Source organism: Capricornis sumatraensis, chromosome 16 (assembly GCF_032405125.1).
Source record: "Capricornis sumatraensis isolate serow.1 chromosome 16, serow.2, whole genome shotgun sequence".
Taxonomy (NCBI): Eukaryota; Metazoa; Chordata; class Mammalia; order Artiodactyla; family Bovidae; genus Capricornis; species Capricornis sumatraensis.
This window is the reverse complement of record NC_091084.1, coordinates 44,251,221-44,271,035: the sequence shown is the minus strand read 5'-3', so window position 1 is coordinate 44,271,035 and position 19,815 is coordinate 44,251,221. Positions and strand designations below refer to the sequence as shown.

The window sequence follows — 19,815 nt, the reverse complement described above, 5'->3', positions numbered from 1 at the left end:
GACGTTACCCTGAAATAGATGTGCTTCCCCAATTCATTACCTTATGCTTAGCTACACAGTAATACAAAAGGAATACAAAAATAAACGTGCATAAACGGTGAATTATCTTAAACTGTGGAAATCTCTCCATTAAAATACATCTGCCAGATTGTTACCTAAGAGGATAATTCTGCGACGAATGAAAAGACTAATTAAAACACTCATTAAAGTGAAATAGGATCACCTGCAGCGATGTGCTGACGGTCCTTACTTAAAAGATCGTATTCAGACTCCTTTTGAAATGACCGTCAGATTTGTCCTGAAAGAACAAGGAGCATTTCCTAGAAATGTTCATAAGTTCAAGGCTCACTTGCCCTCTCTCGGTACCATGCGTCCACGGGCGCGGTGACTAGACGGGCCCCCACCAGCTCAGGGGTGAGGTAGCACTGGACTCTCAGCACTTCCTTTCGGAGAGGACAGCCCCCTGCGTCATGCGTTACTCACTCAGGATGCTAGGCAGAAGTTTATCCCCGAGGAACTTAGCACAGTTGGCTCCCGCCCTCCCAGCCCTGAAGCCCTGACCCAAGCCCGCCGGCACCGGGGCGATGCCCCTGGTACCCGGCCCTCTTCAGAGCGAGAGCCACGGCACCCAGTCGCCTCAGCTGGGCCGCCCGGGGCCCGGAGGACGAGGCCGCCTCCTCCTCCTCCTCCCTCGCCCCTCGTGCTGGCCCCTCACGCCCACCGCGAGGCTCAGCCGGGCCATCAAGGCCCGACGCCGAGTGCCAGCTCCACCGGGGCCGGGAGCGGCCCTCCCCGCCTCCCGGCCGCGATGCCCAGCCCAGAGAAGCCCACTGGACGGCAGCCGGGGGGCGGGGGCAGGGAGGCCCGGGGGCGGCGCCCGCCCCACACCCTTACCTGGCTTCTCGTGGTCGTAGCCGACTACGATGAAGTAGTCGGCCAGCCTGGCCATGGCCTCCGCCGCCGCGCCCGAGAAGCAGGTGCCCGTCGCCGCCCTCGCCGCCGCCGCCCACCGGGCCCGGGAGGGCTCAGCATTTTCCCTGCAGCAGCAGTAGCGGCAGCGGCGGCCCTTCAGCCATGTTTGACAACCGAGGCGCGCTCTGCGCCTGCGCCGCTCTTAGCGCCCGCTGCTTCCCCGCCCCCACCCGCGCTGCCTCATTGACCCAAGCCCCGGCGGAGAGCCCACCCCCACCCTCCCCCGGCCGCTCGGACAGCCGATCTTGGGAGTAGGCAGCCCAGTGTATTCCTACTGGCACAGCAGCCTCTCGGGGTGCTTCACTTTGAGGCCCGGCTGCCCCTCCGCGGCCCACCTCCCGCTCCCCTGTTTTTCCTAAAGCAGGGTATCCTTCCTTCCGTCCTCTCCACTCTTTCTTTCTGGGTCTGGGAAGAAGAGACGGATAGATGAGGGGGTCTCCTGGAAAGTTTGCTGCTTCCCCTCCCCACCCCCACCTTCAACGGCCCCTCCACCCGGTCACCCGCCTTCCCAAGACAAGATTCTCCCGCCCTCGACTGGAAGCCTGGAATTTGCACCGCCAGGGCTTTTGCTGCACATTTCCTGTTTATGTTGTGCAGATGGGAATTTTAGGAACATGCCACCGAGCAGGCGGAGGAGGGAGAGGCTTTTGCGCAATCCTCAGAGGCGCCTCGTGCTTTAGTGCTGGGTGGGCTGGGGGCTGTTGGCCTGGGCTTCCCCCAGAGCGCCTGGGGAGGCTGAATTCCTCCAAAGAATGCGGCATCCCCGGGATCCTCCTGAACTGGCCCGGAACAACCGAGTCCGAGGGAGAAGGCTTGTCTCTCCCCAAAGAGTTCTTCCCGCCTAGGTTTTCGCCCCCTGCAGCGGTCCCAGTGCTCTATGCTGCAGGAGCAGGTGGTGAATTCCAACGTCCCTGTTCAAACAATGCAATTAAAATGAATTCGTGTGTATCATCATCCAATCTAGGAATTATCTAGGTCACTTTCTTGTTACTGCACCTCTTATTGTTTGGAATTTGGCAAGTGAGAAACCCAGGTGAGCATGCTTTGCCCTCTCTTAGTATCTCATGAAGTTTTGGTAGCAGGATATGTTACAAGGGAAGTTTGGGAAATCTTCATAGTTTGCAAATGTGACCATCATCCTAGTTGCTTATCACTACTCATTATTAATTGAGGGTTTAACCTTCACCATTTACTCTTAGCAGAGGGTCTTTTAAGTGCTTAACTAGTATGTTTGATGAGTGAATATACAAATTCCCCCAGCTACCAGCAGGAAGCTGCAGTGGCCCGAACTCTGAATTGAAAGTTCAGAGATTTGGAGTCTCAGCTACTGAAAGTTTACTCTCATTGATCATTTCCTCTTTCTGTGTGTGTGGCACTTTTTTCACCTACAGATTGAGAGGGTTGGGCTGCACTAGAACTGAAACTCCTTGAATACTTGAACTCAGGGAGTTCATTTGCAAATTGCTTATGGTCAAACTGAATCAACCTAGTTGCAGATGTGGAGGGAAGATAGCAGATAGGTCTTGAAAATAATTAAACTAAAATGCTTTAGTCACACCTCAAGTAAGAATCTTCTCTATAACTTCCCTGAGAGCTCATCTAACTTGATCACTTTCAGTAAAGCTTAATTTAACTTCCTTGGGAGGCTGCCTATTCCACTGTTTAACAACACTATTGTTGGAAAGTTCTTCCGTGTTATGTCAGAATTGTCCTGTAACTTCCCCCAATTTTGCTCTATGGAAATACCCAGAAAAAAATCTATCTTTGTATAATAGCCTTTCTCATTTTTAAGCAGCTATCATATTCCTTCCCCATTTTACTTTTTTCTAATGGTGAAATTCACAAATCATAAAAGGAACCATTCTAAAGTGTGCAGTTCAGTGGTATTTAGTACACTCATAATGTTGTGCAACTACCCCCTCTATCTAGTTCTAAAATACTTTAACCACCCAAAAGAAAACCCTGCACCCATAAAGCAGTCACTCCCATTTTCCCCTCCCCCAGTTTCTGATAACTATCAGCTTGCTTTCTGTCTCTATGGATTTATCTAGTACGGATATTTGATTTAAATACAATCATACAATATATGACCTTTCATATCTGGGTTCTTTCATTTAGTATAATGCTTTCCAGTTTCGTTCATGCTGTAGCATGTATCAGTACTTAATTATTTTTCATGGTTGAATAACATTCCATTGTATGTATATACTATACAAAGTCAATTTTATCTAATTTTTCTTTTGTCTCCTGCGCTTTGGTGTCATATCTAAGAATCCATTGCCAAATCCAAGATCACTCCTTGGAAGTGAAGATTTGCTCCTAATTTTCTTCTAAGACTTTCATAGTTTACTCTTGTTTTAGGCCACTGATTCATTTTTAGTTGATTTTTACATATGATAAGAGGTAGGGGTCCCACTGTACTTTTAAAATGTTTTTTTTTAATTTCATTCATAAGCATTTGTTCAAATTAGTGTTATTACAGAAGTCCCCTATATACAAACCTTGAAGTTGCAAACTTTCAAAGATAAGAATGTCCATGCCAATCCCTGTATGCTCTGCTATTGTACTGTACTATTCAAGGTACTGTAAGATTGAAAAATGTTTTGTTATGTTTTTCTGTACATATTGTGTAAAAAGTATTATAAGCCTATTATAGTACCGTACTATATTCCTGATTGTGTTAGTTGAGTACCTAGGCTAACTTTGTTGGTCTTAACGAGCAAATTGGACTTATGAACGCACTCTCAGGATGGAACTCATTGGTATGGGGGGGAGGACTTACTGTATTATTTTTTAATCAAAATTTTGCTATTTTCAAGCCTCAAATCAAATGTTTGCTTTTAGACATATTTCATCTGTTGAATCATATGTAGGCTGCCAGCCCATTTGCAAATGGATGTTTTGTAGCATAGGGATTTTGAGATACTCCAGGTATATATATATAAAGACACCATGTATACACATGTGAATATATTTAGCATACACTGGAACTGTATTTTGCTTCTCAGCCAACAGCTGCCAGTCTGCTGAAACTGATAAGCCCTGACAAGGCAGCCTGATTACTGAGGTTAGCTGAAGGCCAGACCATCCCCTGAGATAACCACCATCACCTCTCACCAAAGAGTAAGGGAGTAAAGCAAACCCAGATTTGTTTTACTGAAGTGGGGCAGGAGCGGGAGGGAGGAAGACTATGCTTTATAAGACAAAAGGAGCTGATTACTAGTAAGCAAGAACAATCAGCCTGCTCTTCCTACATTCAGCTGTTGTGAAGTAAGTGGTTGATCTATACAGTGATTTCAAGTGCTTCCTGTGGTTAGCCACTAAAGTTCAGAGAGGTAATATGACAGTTCGATTTGACCAAGCAGGGTTGGGGCCTATTCAAATTGTCTCTACCAACCAGTAACAAAGGAGACTAAGCAGCTATGGTAGATTCCCTGATCCATTGCCACATCTCCATCCACTCAGTTGCCCAAATAAGAAACAATGATTGCTAAGCTTGCCACCTGCCTCCCTCATAACCCTATATTCCTCACTGAGTCCTACTGATCCTGCTCCCCAAATATGTATGCTTCTCTCCCCACTCACTGCCAGCCCACTCATCTGAGCCACTATCACCTTCCACCTTGACTATTGCAATAGCTTCCTAACTGGTTTCCCTGCTTCACTGGCAGTCCCAGACTTTCCTAGTAGGTAAAACGTCAGGACGGTAAGTAGATTATGAACACTTGTCATCAAATTAAATCTGTATAGGAAACATACTATTTCTACCTTGAGTGTTTATGTTTAGGGTGCAGGAAGGATACTTCAGAGATGGCTAACAGAAATTATCGTGCAGTTGCTTTCATGTGTGTAATTATATGAATAATTGAATCTTGACACATAAAGTACCTCTGACATTTAGCAGTATAAATAGGTGCTGTGAGAGATTGCAGGCTGCTTTAACTTAGATTGCATGTCTATTTGGTGAGTGGGACTGGCTGTGGAATGTGCAGAGACCAAAGCAAAATGAAAATGTAGGAGTCTCTCTGTTCAAAAATTATTAAGACTTTCAAAGCAGAAACAAGCAGAACATTAAATCAAGTGTGGGACCCTATGTGACTGAACATGGTGCACATCCATGAAGACAGCTCTGTTGGTGAAATTTAGGATGGAATGTGTGCGTGTGTATTGCGATTATGTGGGGACTAGGCCCTCGCCAGTCTCTCCAGGGCACCACCACTGCACTGCTCCCCATCTTGTTCCTCTCTAATCCAGTCATCACACTTGATAGCCACAGTGACCTTTCAAATAAATGTATATAGAAACTGAAAATTTTCCATTTTCACTTTCATGCATTGGAGAAGGACATGGCAATCCACTTCAGTGTTCTTGCCTGGAGAATCCCAGGGACCGGGGAGCCTGGTGGGAGGCCGTCTATGGGGTCGCACAGATTCTGACACAACTGAAGTGACTTAGCAGCAGCAGCAGATCATATCTCTCCCATCTTCAAACCTGTCAATAGCTTCCCAAATCACTCTGAATAAAATGCAAAATATTCATTATATTCCAAAGGGCCCTATTTACTCTAACTTTGATAACCTCCTTAATCTCATTTCATGCCTCTCTTCTCCCTCACTCAGTGAATTTCAATCTCCTTTTGTCTCCCCTAATGTCCCAAGTTCTTTCTTACCTCTAAGCATTTGTGCATAGTTTCCTCCATTTGGAACATTAGGTCTCCCTAATCTTGCTTTTCCTTCAGAACACTTCAGTTTCAGTTCAGTCGCTCAGTCGTGTCTGACTCTGCGACCTCATGGACTGCAGCACGCCAGGCCTCCCTGTCCATCACCAACTCCCGGAATTTACTTAAACTCCTGTCCATTGAGTCAGTGATGCCATCCAACCATCCCCTTCTTCCATCTTCAATCTTTCCCAACATCAGGGTATTTTCAAATGAGTCAGTTCTTTGCATCAGGTGGCCAGAGTATTGGAATTTCATCTTCAGCATCAGTCCTTCCAATGAATATTCAGGACTGATTTCCTTTAGGATGGACTGGTTGGCTCTCCTTGCAGTCCAAGGGACTCTCAAGAGTCTTCTCCAACACCACAGTTTAAAAGCATCAATTCTTCTGCGCTCAGCTTTCTTTATAGTCCAACTCTCACAGCTATACATAACTACTGGAAAAACCATAGCTTTGACTAGACATCCCTTTGCCGGCAAAGTAATGTCTCTGCTTTTGAATATGCTGTCTAGGTTGGTCATAACTTTCTTTCCAAGGAGCAAGCGTTTTTTTAATTTCATGGCTGCAGTCACCATCTCCAGTGATTTTGGAGCCCCCCACAAAATAAAGTCTGTCACTGTTTCCATTGTTTCCCCATTTATTTGCCATGAAGTGATGGGGCCAAATGCCATGATCTTAGTTTTCTGAATGTTGAGTTTTAAGCCAACTTTTTCACTCTCCTCTTTCACTTTCATCAAGAGATCTTTAGTTCTTCGCTTTCTGCCATAAGGGTGGTGTCATCTGCATATCTGACGTTATTGATATTTCTCCCAACGATCTTGATTCCAACACTTACCAACACTTACCATGTGCTTATTATTCCTATGAGGATTTGTTTATATTTGCCTACCCTACATGCTATAAGCTCATTGAGAGCAAGAATGATACTTGCATTGATGATTATTGTATGCCCAGCATTTAGCACAGAGAAAGGCATGTAATACATGCTCAGTAAATGTTGAAGGAACAAATGACTTTCAAATCATGTAGGCCCATACATTAGAATTGCCTCATTCTGCTGGTTTTAATCTGATAGTACAGTATCCCCACCTGGAGGCAGGTGGCATGATGGTGGTTCCCTCTCATTAACACCATTCTCATTGGCTAAGGATGACCCCAAATGATCTAATCATCTCTATTATACTGCATTTATTAATGCCATTCACTGTTCTACCAGTAGTAAATTTCTCTTAAAGTCATTTCACCTCATTCTGTTCTAGACGTTAGTATAAGTTTTTATATGTTAACCATCTTCTCTGTGTTCTCCTTCATCTGTCCTACACCAACTTATACTCTTTAAGCTTCAGGGAGGTTTGTCTTCTGGCTTTATCAAATACAAGGACTGATTATTTCTGTCCATATGTTGTGTGCAAGAGCACAAAAATGAGGCAGCAAAAGCATTTATTTTCTTTTTGCTGATGCCCTGGAAAATTCCATGCCCTACAAAGAGAGAGGTTAACTGCCCTCATCTACCACTCCAAGACAGAAATTAATGCAGTAGAAACAGTACTTTTTATTGCATCAGCATTCTTTACTTGGTCCACCTCCTGAAATTGTATGTTTATTTTATACTTAAATTAGTTTGTGTACATGTGCATTTTTCTGGAAAGGATCTATATCTTATTAGCTTTACAGAAGTCAGAGATTTTAAAAAAAAAAAAACAACAAGTACCCTGACCTTTGTACTCTGCTTTACTTTTTCTCCTGACTAAATTTGAGAAGCTGATTAGCTCCTTTCTCTAAACCACTTGGTATTTTGACTCCCAGATGCTTCTTGAAAGTTGTTTTCAAATGAAATTGGTAAATAAGCCTCAGCAGAGGCATTTTGAACCATATGAATAATAAATGCATTATAAACATTCCTGTTTGAAGAAAGAGGCATCAGAGATAATTATGCAATGCACTTAGCTACTCAAGTTTAGTTATTCTTATTAATATTATTAATACTATTTATTGTTTCTCATTTCTTTTCTTCATGACCTGAGTGTGGTCACACTGGCTTTAGGAATTGCGTTCACAGTGTTAACTGAGAAGCCACCACCAAAATTTTTTTAAAACTCCAAACATTACTAAGAATAAGGCTTGGATTTAGGGCCTAAAAATAATTCAGTTGGAATGTGAAGTTGAGACACCATTATACAACAAGGCTTCTGGCATGTTTGTATATCTGTATATATGATGTCAGCATACATATAATTATTACAATGCTTTGGGGGTTTATTTACAACATGACCTTTTAAAAATTCTTGGACACAAAAAAGAAGTGGATCTTCATTAACTAGATTGTTCTTCTGTTTCTCTCACTTGTTTTGCCAGTGAGATTTTAAAGATGTTTCTTCCTGCACTTCCTTCCTTCCTTCCTTGTACTCTGTGTGAATCTACAATCACTGCAACTTGAATGGATGAAACTCCACAAATCGCCAAAAGCAGAACTACTTCTAGGCTGTTTCTTTCCAAATCCGATATTCAACCGTGAATGCATTCTAGTGATTGTCCCCGCCTTTAACAGTAAGTAAACGAACCCCAGGTTCCAAGGGGGAAAAAAAACAGATGCCAACATTTGGCAAAGTTTATAGCTATGTTTCAACTTATCCTCCACGGCACTTTGGGAAAATCCTATGGCGGGAAAACCCTATGGCCCTCGTCGCCGACCCACGTAAACACACACTTTCGAAGATACGGGTGTTCTAGCAAAATCCTGAGCCGCCTAGCCAGGACTCTACTTAAAGAAAGATTTGACGGCGTTCTCAAGCTTCGGACTTCTAAGTGCCAGAGCTACAAGGCGCACCGGGGCTGATAAGGAGCGTGCCAAGGCTCTCAGGTGGGAATTCCTGGCACCGCCCCTACTCCGCTGGCGTAGGCACTGGAGCTCGGTGGAATCTCCACTTCTGGGTCGGGTTTGCTTGTTGAAGCCTCTAGTAGCGCAAAACTAAGTCTGCACCAAGAGCAGGCTTCGCGGTCCTTAAGCGGGAGCGGGAGCTCAGCGCCCTCCACCCTCATTCCTTCCCCCATCCCCTCCACCCTCCCTTTCTCCTGGAATCAGGGCTCTCCTAAAGGACACAGCGGGGAGGCCACGAGGTGCAGCTGAAGAGTCCTCTGCAGACCAAACCCCCCAGGGCTGGAGGGAACTGGAAGGAACGAGTCCAGACCACGGGACCTTCCCTGGCTGTGGGCCGGCGCCCAGCTGTCCTTGACCTCCCCAGCAGTCGGAGGCGCGCGCCGGGGAAATGAAAGTAAAAACCTGTCTTGGCACGGACCCAGGTGGAAGCTGGCGACGAGTAGGTCGCATCCGCAGACAAGAGTGACAGACAGCGAGTCCTAGACAGGGTCGCTGCGAAAAGTCAGACTCGCAGACAAACTGAAAGAAAGCGATGAGAAATGGGAGACGAGCGAGAAAAACAGAATAGTTGGGACTGGGGCGGCTCCTGGAAACAGAGCAAGCGTTCAGTAATAACCTGCAGTCTGCGGTGCGGGCCGACCAGCCGCCAAACCTCATCTACTGCGGCGACTGCCCGGAGGCCAGACACGCGGCCCGAACCTTCCGACCCTCTGCGTGTCCAGCCCAAGTCCGAGCCCAGGGATCTGTCCCTCATCCGGAGCTGGAACTGAGGTCCGCTCAGGTGACTTCCTCGGGGAAGAGCCCTCAGAATAAATAGCTTCGAGGCGACCATTCCTTCCCCAAGTGCAATGTCCACCGGTCATTCCTGGGAGTGAAAAGGCGGCTGAGGCAGCAGTGCTCGGCCCAGGCCAGGCAAGGTCCGTGCGCGCCCTAGCGCCAGCCGTCTGTGCACTGGGTCTCAGAACTAGAGTGGCAGGGCAGGTAGGGAGCTTAGGGATCCGCTGAGGGCAAGTTATAGATGGGGAAGCTAGAAGGTGGGGGCGTAACTTGCCCAAGTTCATGTAGAGAATCGCTGTCGGGTGAGGACTGGAAGCTGGTCCACAGAGTTCTAGTGGTCCCTCACCCTCCTCCTGTCAGTCTAGACTAGTGGGTGACAGAACTACAGAAGCTCTCCTGCAAGAAGAGGGGGAGTCCCGCGGGGCTACGTTCCCTCCCCATTTTGACCTCCAGAATTTAAGTAAGAAAGTGAAGTCAAGAAGCAGCGATGGAAGAGCATAAACGGGTGACAAACGTGTTTGGGGGTGATTCATCATGAACAGGCATAAATCCTTGGGCGGGGGCTAGGACTCTCCTCTCCCCCTTGAGGAGATGATGGCCCCAGCCTAGAAAAATATCCATGCCGCGCCCCACTCCAGTCTGCCATGCATGCTTCCTGGCCGAGCTGTTTACCACCTTTGGTGTGACTTTGAGCAAATGCTTACCCCTCTGAACTTTAGTTTTCTCATTTCACCAAGTGGAAAATTGATGTTACCTTCCTTGTCTAACTCAAGGGTAGGTGTGAGGATCAAAGGAGATCAGGATGTGGCCATGGTTTGTAAAGTGTAAAGCGATTAACATACGTGAAGCATTAGTGTGCTCCTTGGCAGTAAATCCTCACGTTTACAAGGGGTGAATGAAGGCTTCAAGGGCAGTCAGGCAAACTCTCAGGTTGTAACCTTATAAGGCATAATTTGATTACGGGGGGGGGGAACGAAACTGTATTCTTCGTCGTAATTTTGGTTATTCCTATATTTCCAAACAGGCATGCAAATTCTGAAACTTCAGGTGACTCCCCACTCTAACTCCCAATTCTCAAATTAGCCTTTCGGAGCCTTGCCCCTATTGCGAAATCTTACCAGTCCATCCCCAGAACCCAGAGTCTCGGCCGCTCGGGGTTGGGGGGCGGGGAGGAGCAGCGCTGGCTAGCCCCCCTCCTCTCAGTAGTGCTCTGCGCCCTGCCCGTGAGGCTCCGCGGGAGTCTGGGGTCGCGGCCAGGTCAGGCACCAAGCCGGCACGGGGTGCGGTCCACTCGAGGCCACAGCTCCCGAGGTCTGGGGTTCGGGTCATCCACGTGGTACCCCGCGCTGGCTCTTGCAGTTCTGTGCCAGACCTTACACTCTGGGCTGCATGGGTCCTAGGTAAGGAAGGACCCCAAGAGGTTGTACCGGCTCTGCTTCGTCCCGGCTTAAGGTCTGAACGCTGTGCCGGGGCAGTTCCTGCATCAGTCTCCTGGAGCTCATCTCTAAAACTTTCTAGGCATGAGGGACACCCCTCTCCCCAACCTACAAACCCCACACTCACGGACAAGCAATGCGCGTGCCCGATTATAGAGCGCGCGCCCAAGGGAAGGGAGGGAGGGAGTGAAGGGCGCTTAGGCCCCGCCCCCCTGCTCTCTTATAAAGCCCAGGAACGCGAGCCGGCCACTCAGTGGTTTCTTGGTGACACTAGGCGAAACAGCTCGAACCTTCTCACTTTTGGCTTCTCACTGCAGCTTCGACGTCGGGGTTTTGCCACTGCCAGAGCGCCGTCTCAGACTTAATACTCCAAAGAATTTTGGCTGATCACCCCCTCAGCAGGTATGCACCGCGGGCGGGGCGGGTTGAAGTTGTGGGGGCTTGCCTAGAAGCGCTGAGTGAGGGGTACAATCTACTTTGCAGGGTCCTCTGCTGGGTGCGTCCCACATCCCGAGCCCAGCTCGTGGACACAACTGGAACTCCAGAGACCCAGTCCCCTCTGCTCCGTCAGCCAAATTCTGAGAAGTTGAGTGGGGAACTTCTGGGAGCCTGGCGCTGCGCAGCGGCCTCCCCTGCAGGGCCTGTCACCCGCTTGGCGGGTGCAAATGCCGCTGGCGCCTCTCTGCGCCCCTGGGAGATAAGCGTCTGAGTCAGGCGGAGTGCAGGCTCACCCTGGCCGCGCTGGGGGCCCCCCGCCCGCCTCCTTGCCCCGCCCGCCGGTGCGGCAGGCCAGGACACTCAAGCTCCGCTCTTTTTTCTCCTTCCCCAGGGTCTGTGCATCGCCGCCGGGATGAAGCTGGTTCCCGTCGCCCTCATGTACCTGGGCTCGCTCATCTTCCTAGGCGTGGACACCGCACGGCTCGACGTGGCGGCAGAGTTCCGAAAGAAGTGAGTGGCTGGCAGCGCCTTCCCCAGTCCTGGTACCTGCAAGGCAAGGGAAACTGACCAGTGGTCGCCGAGGGGTTAGAACTGAAGAGGAATGGGAATGGGCCAAGACATCGCCAGGACGATTGCGAATGGAGTCTCTTTGTTTTTTAGATGGAATAAGTGGGCGCTAAGTCGTGGAAAAAGGGAACTTCGCGAGTCCCGTAGCTACCCCACCGGGCTCGCCGACATGAAGGCCGGGCCTGTCCAGACTCTTATTCGGCCCCAGGACGTGAAGGGCGCCTCTCGCAGCCCTCAGGCCAGGTAACTATGCCAGGCGCTGTTGCGGATCCCTCCTCCTTTGCCCTAGCCCTGGGGATCATCAGGGCTGTATTGCAGTTGAGATGGAGATGGCAATTTCTAGCTCCCTCCGGTCTTACAATGGCTGCGTTCCCGATGCCTGGGACCAAAGACCTGCTTGGTGGTGGTGGTGATGATAGTGGATGTGGTGGTGGTGGTGGGGTCTCACATAGCCTTCCTTTCCCGTCTCCAGCAGTCCTGACGCAGCCCGCATCCGAGTCAAGCGCTACCGCCAGAGTTTGAACAACTTCCAGGGCCAGCGGGGCTTTGGTTGTCGCTTCGGGACGTGCACGGTGCAGAAGTTGGCGCATCAGATCTACCAGTTCACGGACAAGGACAAGGACGGAGTCGCCCCCAGGAACAAGATCAGCCCTCAGGGCTACGGCCGTCGACGCCGACGTTCACTGCCCGAGGTCGGCTTGGGTCGGACTCTATTACAGCCTCCAGAGCCAAAGGCGCGAGGGGCCCCGGACTCCCGGGTGCATCAAGTATTTGCCACCCTCCTTAGGATTTAGGCGCCTGGGCAGCAGCGAACAGTCGCGCACGCCTCTCGCCGGCACCTCTCGGGCGGGAGGGCTTCCGCGAGCCGAGCCCCTCATTCAGCCCATGGGCCCGGGCTGAGAACAGCCCCGAGAGACCGAGAGTCCAGGAGGCACCGTCCGGCAGCCAGCGAGCACTGGCTGTGCAGGAACGCGTCCTCCGCGGAGGAGAGACAGTGTTCTCTTCATACTAATTGGGGCCAGGTGCCCAGGGTGGGGAGGTGGGTGCAGAGGGAATCCAAAGGAGCGTCGTCTGCCAGGCTCATGGAGAGGAGAAACTGCGAAATAAATGCTGAGACCCTCAGAGGCAAGGGTCTGAGCCACTGCCGTGCCCGCCCACAAACTGATTCCTGATGGGGTGTCACCCCACCGGGGTGCAAGCCTCACTATTACTTGAACTTTCCGAAACCTAGAGAGGAAAAGTGCAATGAGTGTTGTATATACAGAGGTAATTATCAATATTTAAATTTGTTGTTGTCAAGATTTTTTTGTAACTTCAAATATAGAGATATTTTTGTACGTTATATATTGTATTAAGGGCATTTTAAAGCAATTGTATTGTTCCCCTCCCCTCTATTTTAATAAGTGAATGTCTCAGCGAGATGCAACGTTGTTTGCTGCGTGGAATGTGAGAGTGTGTGCGTGAAAGAGATGAGTTACCTCTTGTGGAAGAAGAAAACACCATGTCTGTATAATCTATTTACATAAAGTGGGTGATTTAAGAAGTAGCAAACCAATAAACTGTCTCAGTGCTGATTCATTCTCGGGTCACGAGTCTTGGGAGGGAGAGTGTCCCGGGTCTCGGTCTGCCCGGGAGCCTTGGGGTCCTGCCGCCTGGCGTGGGAAGGTTAGGACGGCTGCGCTGGCTGAGCTGCCGGAGTAACCCTCTACGGTGGGACGCGCGGAGCGCGTCTTGCTTGCCGCTCGGGGCTTTGCGGAGATGTTCCAGGTCTCATCCTCGTGGGGCAGGGGGGCCGGGTAGAGTAGAGTGAGCCCTTAGTGGGGAGGTGAACTTGGACTCTCGATTGCGCAACAGAGTCCCAGATTTTATGGAGTGGCTCACGGAACCCCGCGCGAAAGCGCCCCTCGGAGAGTTGGGGTGGTCTCTGAGGCTTTCCAGCTGAGGAGTTTCCCCCTGCCGCAGCGGTGCTAAAGTTAGAAGCGACTCCAGCAAAAAGCGCGAGGTCCTCCGGGAAGTGCTCAGCCGGGCCAGTTAACCCCAGTCCTCTCCCGGTCCGGAGCCCCAGCGAGTCGGCGGGCTCATAAGCGATGCTGCGGCGCCCCCAGCCGGCCGCCTCCGACGTGCCAGAGAGCCGTCAGGCGGTACGTGCGGTTTAATAAGTCCTCCTACGTGGGAGTCAGCACACAGCCTTAATGAAAGAGGAAAGAAAAAAACAGTTCGCAGATGCCAACCAGGACTGCCCCCCCCCAGACCTGTACCGTGGCTCACTGTTCTGGGACCGTGACTCAGCGCCCACACGCTGCGCAGCGTGCAGCTGCTGACCGGAGGCGGGCCGGACGGACGTGCCGCCGGAACCGTGCGCCTGCGACGGCCTGAGACCTTCATTGTTCCCGCCTCTCCTTGCCGCTCTCCTCTTCCTTCCTCCTTCCCAAGACTTTTTCATTTTTTTTTCTACACTTCTCTCCCTTCTTCCTTCCTCCCCTTTGCTTAAATTTATACCTAATCATCTTAGACGGTTGACCCCAGTTCTGGTGATAGAACCCAGACACTAAGCTCCAGTGGGTGACTAGAAGGGCAGCGGACATTGAAACAGTTCGGACAGAAGAGGAGGATAGGAAAAGGCACCCTACTATTGATGCCCCGTCCCATTGGTCTCAGTCAACATCCTAGAGACCCAGGATGGAACGCTGGTGCTTCTGGGTGATCTCAGAAACCTTCCTGGTGAAGAAAATCTGACGGTGAGTTTGAATAATAAAAGCGTTTCCAGGGCAGCCTACCTTGTTTTTGTTTTTGCATCCACTTCATACCACAAGGTCCCTTCTGAGGGCCTAGAATAGTTCCTTTCAGAAAAAGCCTGAGTGAGGCTGAAAGAGGGCCAAGGTCTGGGGTCCAGAGACTGCCTGCTTCTGAAGCAGTTTCCAGTTCAAAGAAAGTAGATCCTAGTATGTGGAATGTCTTTGAAGACCACCTGAGACCTCTGTTTTGAGCACCTGGCTGTTGAACCTGTAGTCTTCATATAGTTCATTGTCCTATTTAATCTTAATTTTATGAGGTTTGTTAGGATTCTAGGGGTTACAAATGCAGCAAGAGCCCATCCTGTCCTCAAGATCCTTCTAGTAAAATTCACTTAGAGGGAGCTCTGTGCCAGGCACTGCACAAGGTACAGGGGATGTATTGGAAGAGTAACTACAAAATCCAGTTTTGGAATTCCCATGCCAGTGAGTGGTTTTGAGTGGTCTGAAGGGGTTGCAAAAACCAGAGAGCCACAAACACTTCAGGCTTGCAGACAGTAACTCGGGGTTAAATACTCACCCTTCTCCTTGAGCCAACGTTTGTCCCAGAGCCACAGAGCCCTTCAGCCAAACCTCACCCTGGCAGAGTTTCAGCCAGCAGGCAAAGCTGCCAAAGGCAGGTTGGGCACTAGCTTAGGGCTGTTCTGAGCAGGGAGCAGGCATTTGCCTTCTGCCCAGGGAGTCTTATGACTCCCTTCAGGGAATCCAAGGCAAGTGAAAGAGATGGTTCAGCTCTGAGATGAAGAGGCAGCTGCTCAGATGGAGTCCTTCCCAACTGAAAAAAAAATCAGTGATTGGAGATGTGTCTGAAGAAACAAGAGACCTTCCTTAAACCAGTCCAGTACAAGTTCTGAATTGACTGAAGGTCATCATCAAACTGTGGAGACCTTCTCTGTGAACCATCCAACCTTCCTTCTGAATTTTTTTTTTTTCTTTTCCTAAGGTGTCAAAGCCTGTCAGGATAAGGCCTCTCAATTCCAAGAACACATCGTTTATCAACAGTGATGAGTCATTTGTGAGCTGATCCGACCTGTCGGCGGCTGAAGAGTAGCCACAGCTTTTATCTTTAGCTACTGTTGCTGGCTGTGGGAATGGTACCATCCATTTGTAATCAAACACAATGTACCAAGCAGTTTCTTCAAAAGCTGACACCTTGGCTGAACAGCTAAGGGTGGAAGGGAATGATGGGGAGGAATGGAAACCGATTTCTTTTTTTAGCACCTGCTTTGTATCTGACATTCTCCTTGCCACTTTAATCTCTTATCTCATTTAATTCTTATAGCAGCCTTGTGGAGTGGGTGTTATTATCTCTGTTCTGTCTGCGGATAAAGAGGTTGAACCTCAGAGACGTAAAGTAACTAAGCCAAGGTCACACAGTGAGTGATCAGGGCTGGAGTTTGGATTTGCACTCAAGTGCTACAGGCTATTTTGATGCTATGAAGACATAGAGAGTAAGGTGGGATAATTTTAACATTTGAATTCTCAAGCCAGATGTCCCCAAATGTCCTCTAATATGAAGATGACTTGGGTAGGTGATTTCCACCTGTGGTTCTGAGAGATTTACATGAGGCTGGTAGGACTGGAAACCAGAATGGCTTCAGTGGTATGCTCAGTGAGTGCAAAATAAATAAATGAAGTGAGTTTTTAAATTCTTGGACCTGGTTTGAAGCGGGGATTATAAATCAGAAATAGTCTCTTTCCCCCCCTGAGCTAAGCTACTGACCTCTTTGGTTTTTGTTGCCAAATATAGTTAGAACATACACTGAAGACCTCAAGAGCTGGCTTCTGAGAGGAAGGCCTTCTGAGCTATTCCTGGCCAAACCCAGTCCCACACTGCAGGTCTTGAGTCGCCTGGAAGGACACCTGTGTCTACAAAGCTGCAAATAGAGTTTCCACCCTTAGGTGGAAGCTTTGTCTTTGGCAACTGCTGCCTAGGCCAGCTTTTCAGCTGACAGAGTTCTGAGTGCTGCCCCTCCTTTCCCCAGCTGGGAAGCCAAGGGTCTTGTTAGCTTGGATCCCACAGAGCTTTTTGACAAAGCCTGATTGGAGGCTTGGTCTTCATTTGCATGGGAAGAAGGGTGAGGCTAGATAGCTATTTGGTGGTCCCACTGGTCTCCTTCCAGAGTTATTTTGGAACGTTCTGGAAAAATAATAAAATGACTGTGACCACACAGGCAGATGAATTTACTAGGTTATTGTACATCTATCAAAAACCAGAAAGTAGTTTTGAGTATTAAGATGAGTTTTTGAGAAGGAAATGCATGTTACTTATTTTACAATATTTATTCAGTGTAAAAAAAAAGAAATGATTCACCTTTCATACCACTCCCAGAGAGATAACCACGACTAATATTTTAGTGTTTACCTTTTAAGACTTTTTAGACATATACACATATACACATTCTTAAAAACAACTTGAGTGCAGAGAGCTGAATTAAACATACTCCTCAGTTTAAGGCAAGTTGTTGTTATCCGTCTTTGCAAGGCTTCTCTCTTGTTGTAATTATTTATTTTTCTCCTTTATTTCGCATCGCCCTTCCCATGTCCTCCACAGGAACTGTCTTTCATATGTTTGATATTTTACTTATTCTATGTTTATAATCCCGTAAAATTGTTTTGTGGTTTTGTGATTATGTGTTTGCGTGTGTATGTGTTCTGTGTGAAGCTTTATCATTCCAAACTTGTTCTTTCCAATTAATCAGTATCAGCTCTTCTTTTCGGGAACAAAGACCTGCTGATTTTAGGACTTAATAATGCTCAGGTTCTTGATGTCTCATCACAGAAAGAATTCGGTGAGAGACAGTGATAGGTTAAGAAGTGGATTATTTAGAGAGACGTGCACTCCACAGACAGAGTGTGAGCCATCTCAGAAGGAGAGGGCAGCCATGACTATGTGTTTTAAACATACAAGTATATTGTGTTAAAATTTTTCCATGGGGTCGCTAAAGTCGGACACAACTGAGCGACTTCATTTTCACTTTTCACTTTCATGCATTGGAGAAGGAACTGGCAATCCACTCCAGTGTTCTTGCCTGGAGAATCCCAGGGACAGGGGAGCCTGGTAGGCTGCCGTCTATGGGGTTGCACAGAGTCGAACATGACTGAAGCGACTTAGCAGCAGTAGCAGCAGCATATTGTGTTAAAAATTTTCCTACTTTTTCTTATTAACCACTTAAAAAATAATTATCCAAGTAGATTATTCCTTCTTACAACTGCATATTATGGAGTAACAATGCGTCTGCCACATTTTAATTTTTTTGTCTCTTAATGAGAGACACTTGGGTTGCCTTCAGCCCCTGTTTGCCACAAATAATGTATACAAGAACATCCTGTTTTATGTCCTCTAATGGATCTGAATAAGAATTTCTTCAGATTGTATATCCAGAAATGGCATCATGAGACTTCTGCAGACAATGCTGAATTTTGTGAGATTACTTTTCAGAACGCCTGTAACCAGTTTGTATTCCCACCCACAGTGCATGTTCCTACCTCCCTGTCTCCCTGTCAACCTCTGTATGGATTCACGTTTGCCATCCAAAAAGGTTTACATTAATAAGGTACTTTGATTTGATTTAACTTCCATTACTGATTACTACTGAATTTTAGCACGTCATTTATTTTATTATTTTAAAGGTAAATTCTTAGAAGTAAAATTATTTAGACCATTTTCTCACTCCACATGCAAATGTAAACTAAAAATGTTTTAAAGATTTACATGTAACCTCTGAAACCTTAAAACTTCCAGAAGAAAACATAGCCAATGTGTTCTTTGATGTTGGTCTTAACAAAAACTTTGCTTGTCTCCTCAGGCAAGGACAACAAAAGCAAAAATAAACAAATGAGACCACATCAAGCTAAAAAGCTTCTGGATAGCAAAGGAAGCTATCAACAAAACAAAAAGGCAACCTACTGAATGAGAGAAGATGTTTGCAAATGACGCATCTGATGAGGGGTTAATATCCAAAATATGTAAAGAACTTGAACAACTCAATATCAAAAAACCAGTCTGATTAAAAAATGGGCAGAGGATCTGAATAAGTATTTTTCCAAAAAAAACATACAAAAGGTCAATAAGAGCATTGAAAAGATACCCAACAACACTCATCCTCAGGGAAACAAAAATCAAAACCACAATGAAACACCACCTCACATGAGTCAGAATGGCTATCATCTAAAAGACAAGAAATATCAGGTGTTGTAGAGGATGCAGAGTAAAAGCAATCCTTGTCACTGTTGATGTGAATCTAAATTGGTATAACCTCTATGGAAAACAGCATGAGGGGTCCTCAAAAAAAAAAAAAAAATTAAAACGGAGCTACCAAGCAATCTAGCAATTATATTCCTGGGTATTTATTAAAAAAATAATAATAAATAAATAAAATAAAAAATGAAATAAAAATAAAAAAATAAACACGCTAATTTGAATAGATGTGTGCAAGAGGAGCCTGGTGGGCTACAGTCCATGGGATAGCAAAGAGTTGGACACGACTGAACTATTAAGCACACAGCACACATGTACCTGTATGATACACAATAGAATATTCAGTTCTGTTCAGTTCAGTTCAGTCCCTCAGTCGTGTCCGACTCTTTGCGACCCCAAGAATCGCTGCACGCCAGGCCTCCCTGTCCATCACCAACTCCCGGAGTTCATTCAGACTCACGTGCATCAAGTCAGTGATGCCATCCAGCCATCTCATCCTCTGTCGTCCCCTTCTCCTCCTGCCCCCAGTCCTTCCCAGCATCAGAGTCTTTTCCAATGAGTCAGCTCTTCGCATGAGGTGGCCAAAGTACTGGAGTTTCAGCTTTAGCATCATTCCTTCCAAAGAAATCCCAGGGCTGATCTCCTTCAGAATGGACTGATTGGATCTCCTTGCAGTCCAAGGGACTTTCAAGAGTCTTCTCCAACACCACAGTTCAAAAGCATCAATTCTTCGGCGCTCAGCTTTCTTCACAGTCCAACTCTCACATCCATACATGACCACTGTTGTTTAGTCATAAATAAGAATGAAATCTTGTTGCAACAGACATGGATGGACCTAAAGGGCATTACGCTAAGTGAAATGTCAGACAGAAAGACAAATACTATATGTTTTCACTTACAGATAGAATTAAAAAAACAAAACAAAACAGGACAAAACAGAAATAGATACAGAGAAGAAACTAGTAGTTGCTAGAGGGGAGGAGGATGGGGAATGGATAAAATAGGTGAAAGGGATTAAGAAGCATAAACCACCAGT

At 47.4% G+C, this 19,815-nt stretch overlaps 2 protein-coding genes across 6 annotated transcripts in view; one reads left to right on the top strand and one right to left on the bottom strand.

The window, feature by feature from the left end:
- The window catches only part of SBF2 (SET binding factor 2), a 499,999-nt gene extending 499,050 nt beyond the window's left edge, over positions 1 to 949 (bottom strand). For all 3 annotated transcript variants that reach the window (XM_068989002.1, XM_068989003.1, XM_068989004.1), the window contains exon 1: positions 895 to 949. In XM_068989002.1, coding sequence (XP_068845103.1) covers positions 895 to 949 — 55 coding nt within the window. The remainder of the gene's footprint in view (positions 1 to 894) is intronic.
- Positions 950 to 11,056: 10,107 nt separating this feature from the next.
- ADM (adrenomedullin) lies at positions 11,057 to 13,339 on the top strand. Of its 3 annotated transcripts, XM_068988479.1 has the most exons (5): positions 11,057 to 11,183; positions 11,265 to 11,366; positions 11,611 to 11,729; positions 11,880 to 12,029; positions 12,259 to 13,339. In XM_068988479.1, the coding sequence occupies exons 3-5, from the start codon at positions 11,632 to 11,634 to the stop codon at positions 12,578 to 12,580; spliced, it is 570 nt and encodes a 189-aa protein (XP_068844580.1). In that variant the 5' UTR covers positions 11,057 to 11,183; positions 11,265 to 11,366; positions 11,611 to 11,631; the 3' UTR covers positions 12,581 to 13,339. The 3 variants fall into 3 exon arrangements, with proteins under 3 accessions (XP_068844580.1, XP_068844581.1, XP_068844579.1); XM_068988480.1 differs by lacking the exon at positions 11,265 to 11,366; XM_068988478.1 differs by having other exon boundaries at positions 11,265 to 11,729.
- Positions 13,340 to 19,815: the final 6,476 nt, after the last annotated feature.

Bases quoted from the DNA above. Each gene is read 5' to 3' on its own strand.
- ADM (XM_068988480.1), top strand. From the start codon at position 11,632: ATGAAGCTGGTTCCCGTCGCCCTCATGTACCTGGGCTCGCTCATCTTC. The intron at 11,730-11,879 runs GTGAGTGGCTGG...TTTGTTTTTTAG, and splicing joins GCGGCAGAGTTCCGAAAGAA to ATGGAATAAGTGGGCGCTAA. The intron at 12,030-12,258 runs GTAACTATGCCA...TCCCGTCTCCAG, and splicing joins TCTCGCAGCCCTCAGGCCAG to CAGTCCTGACGCAGCCCGCA.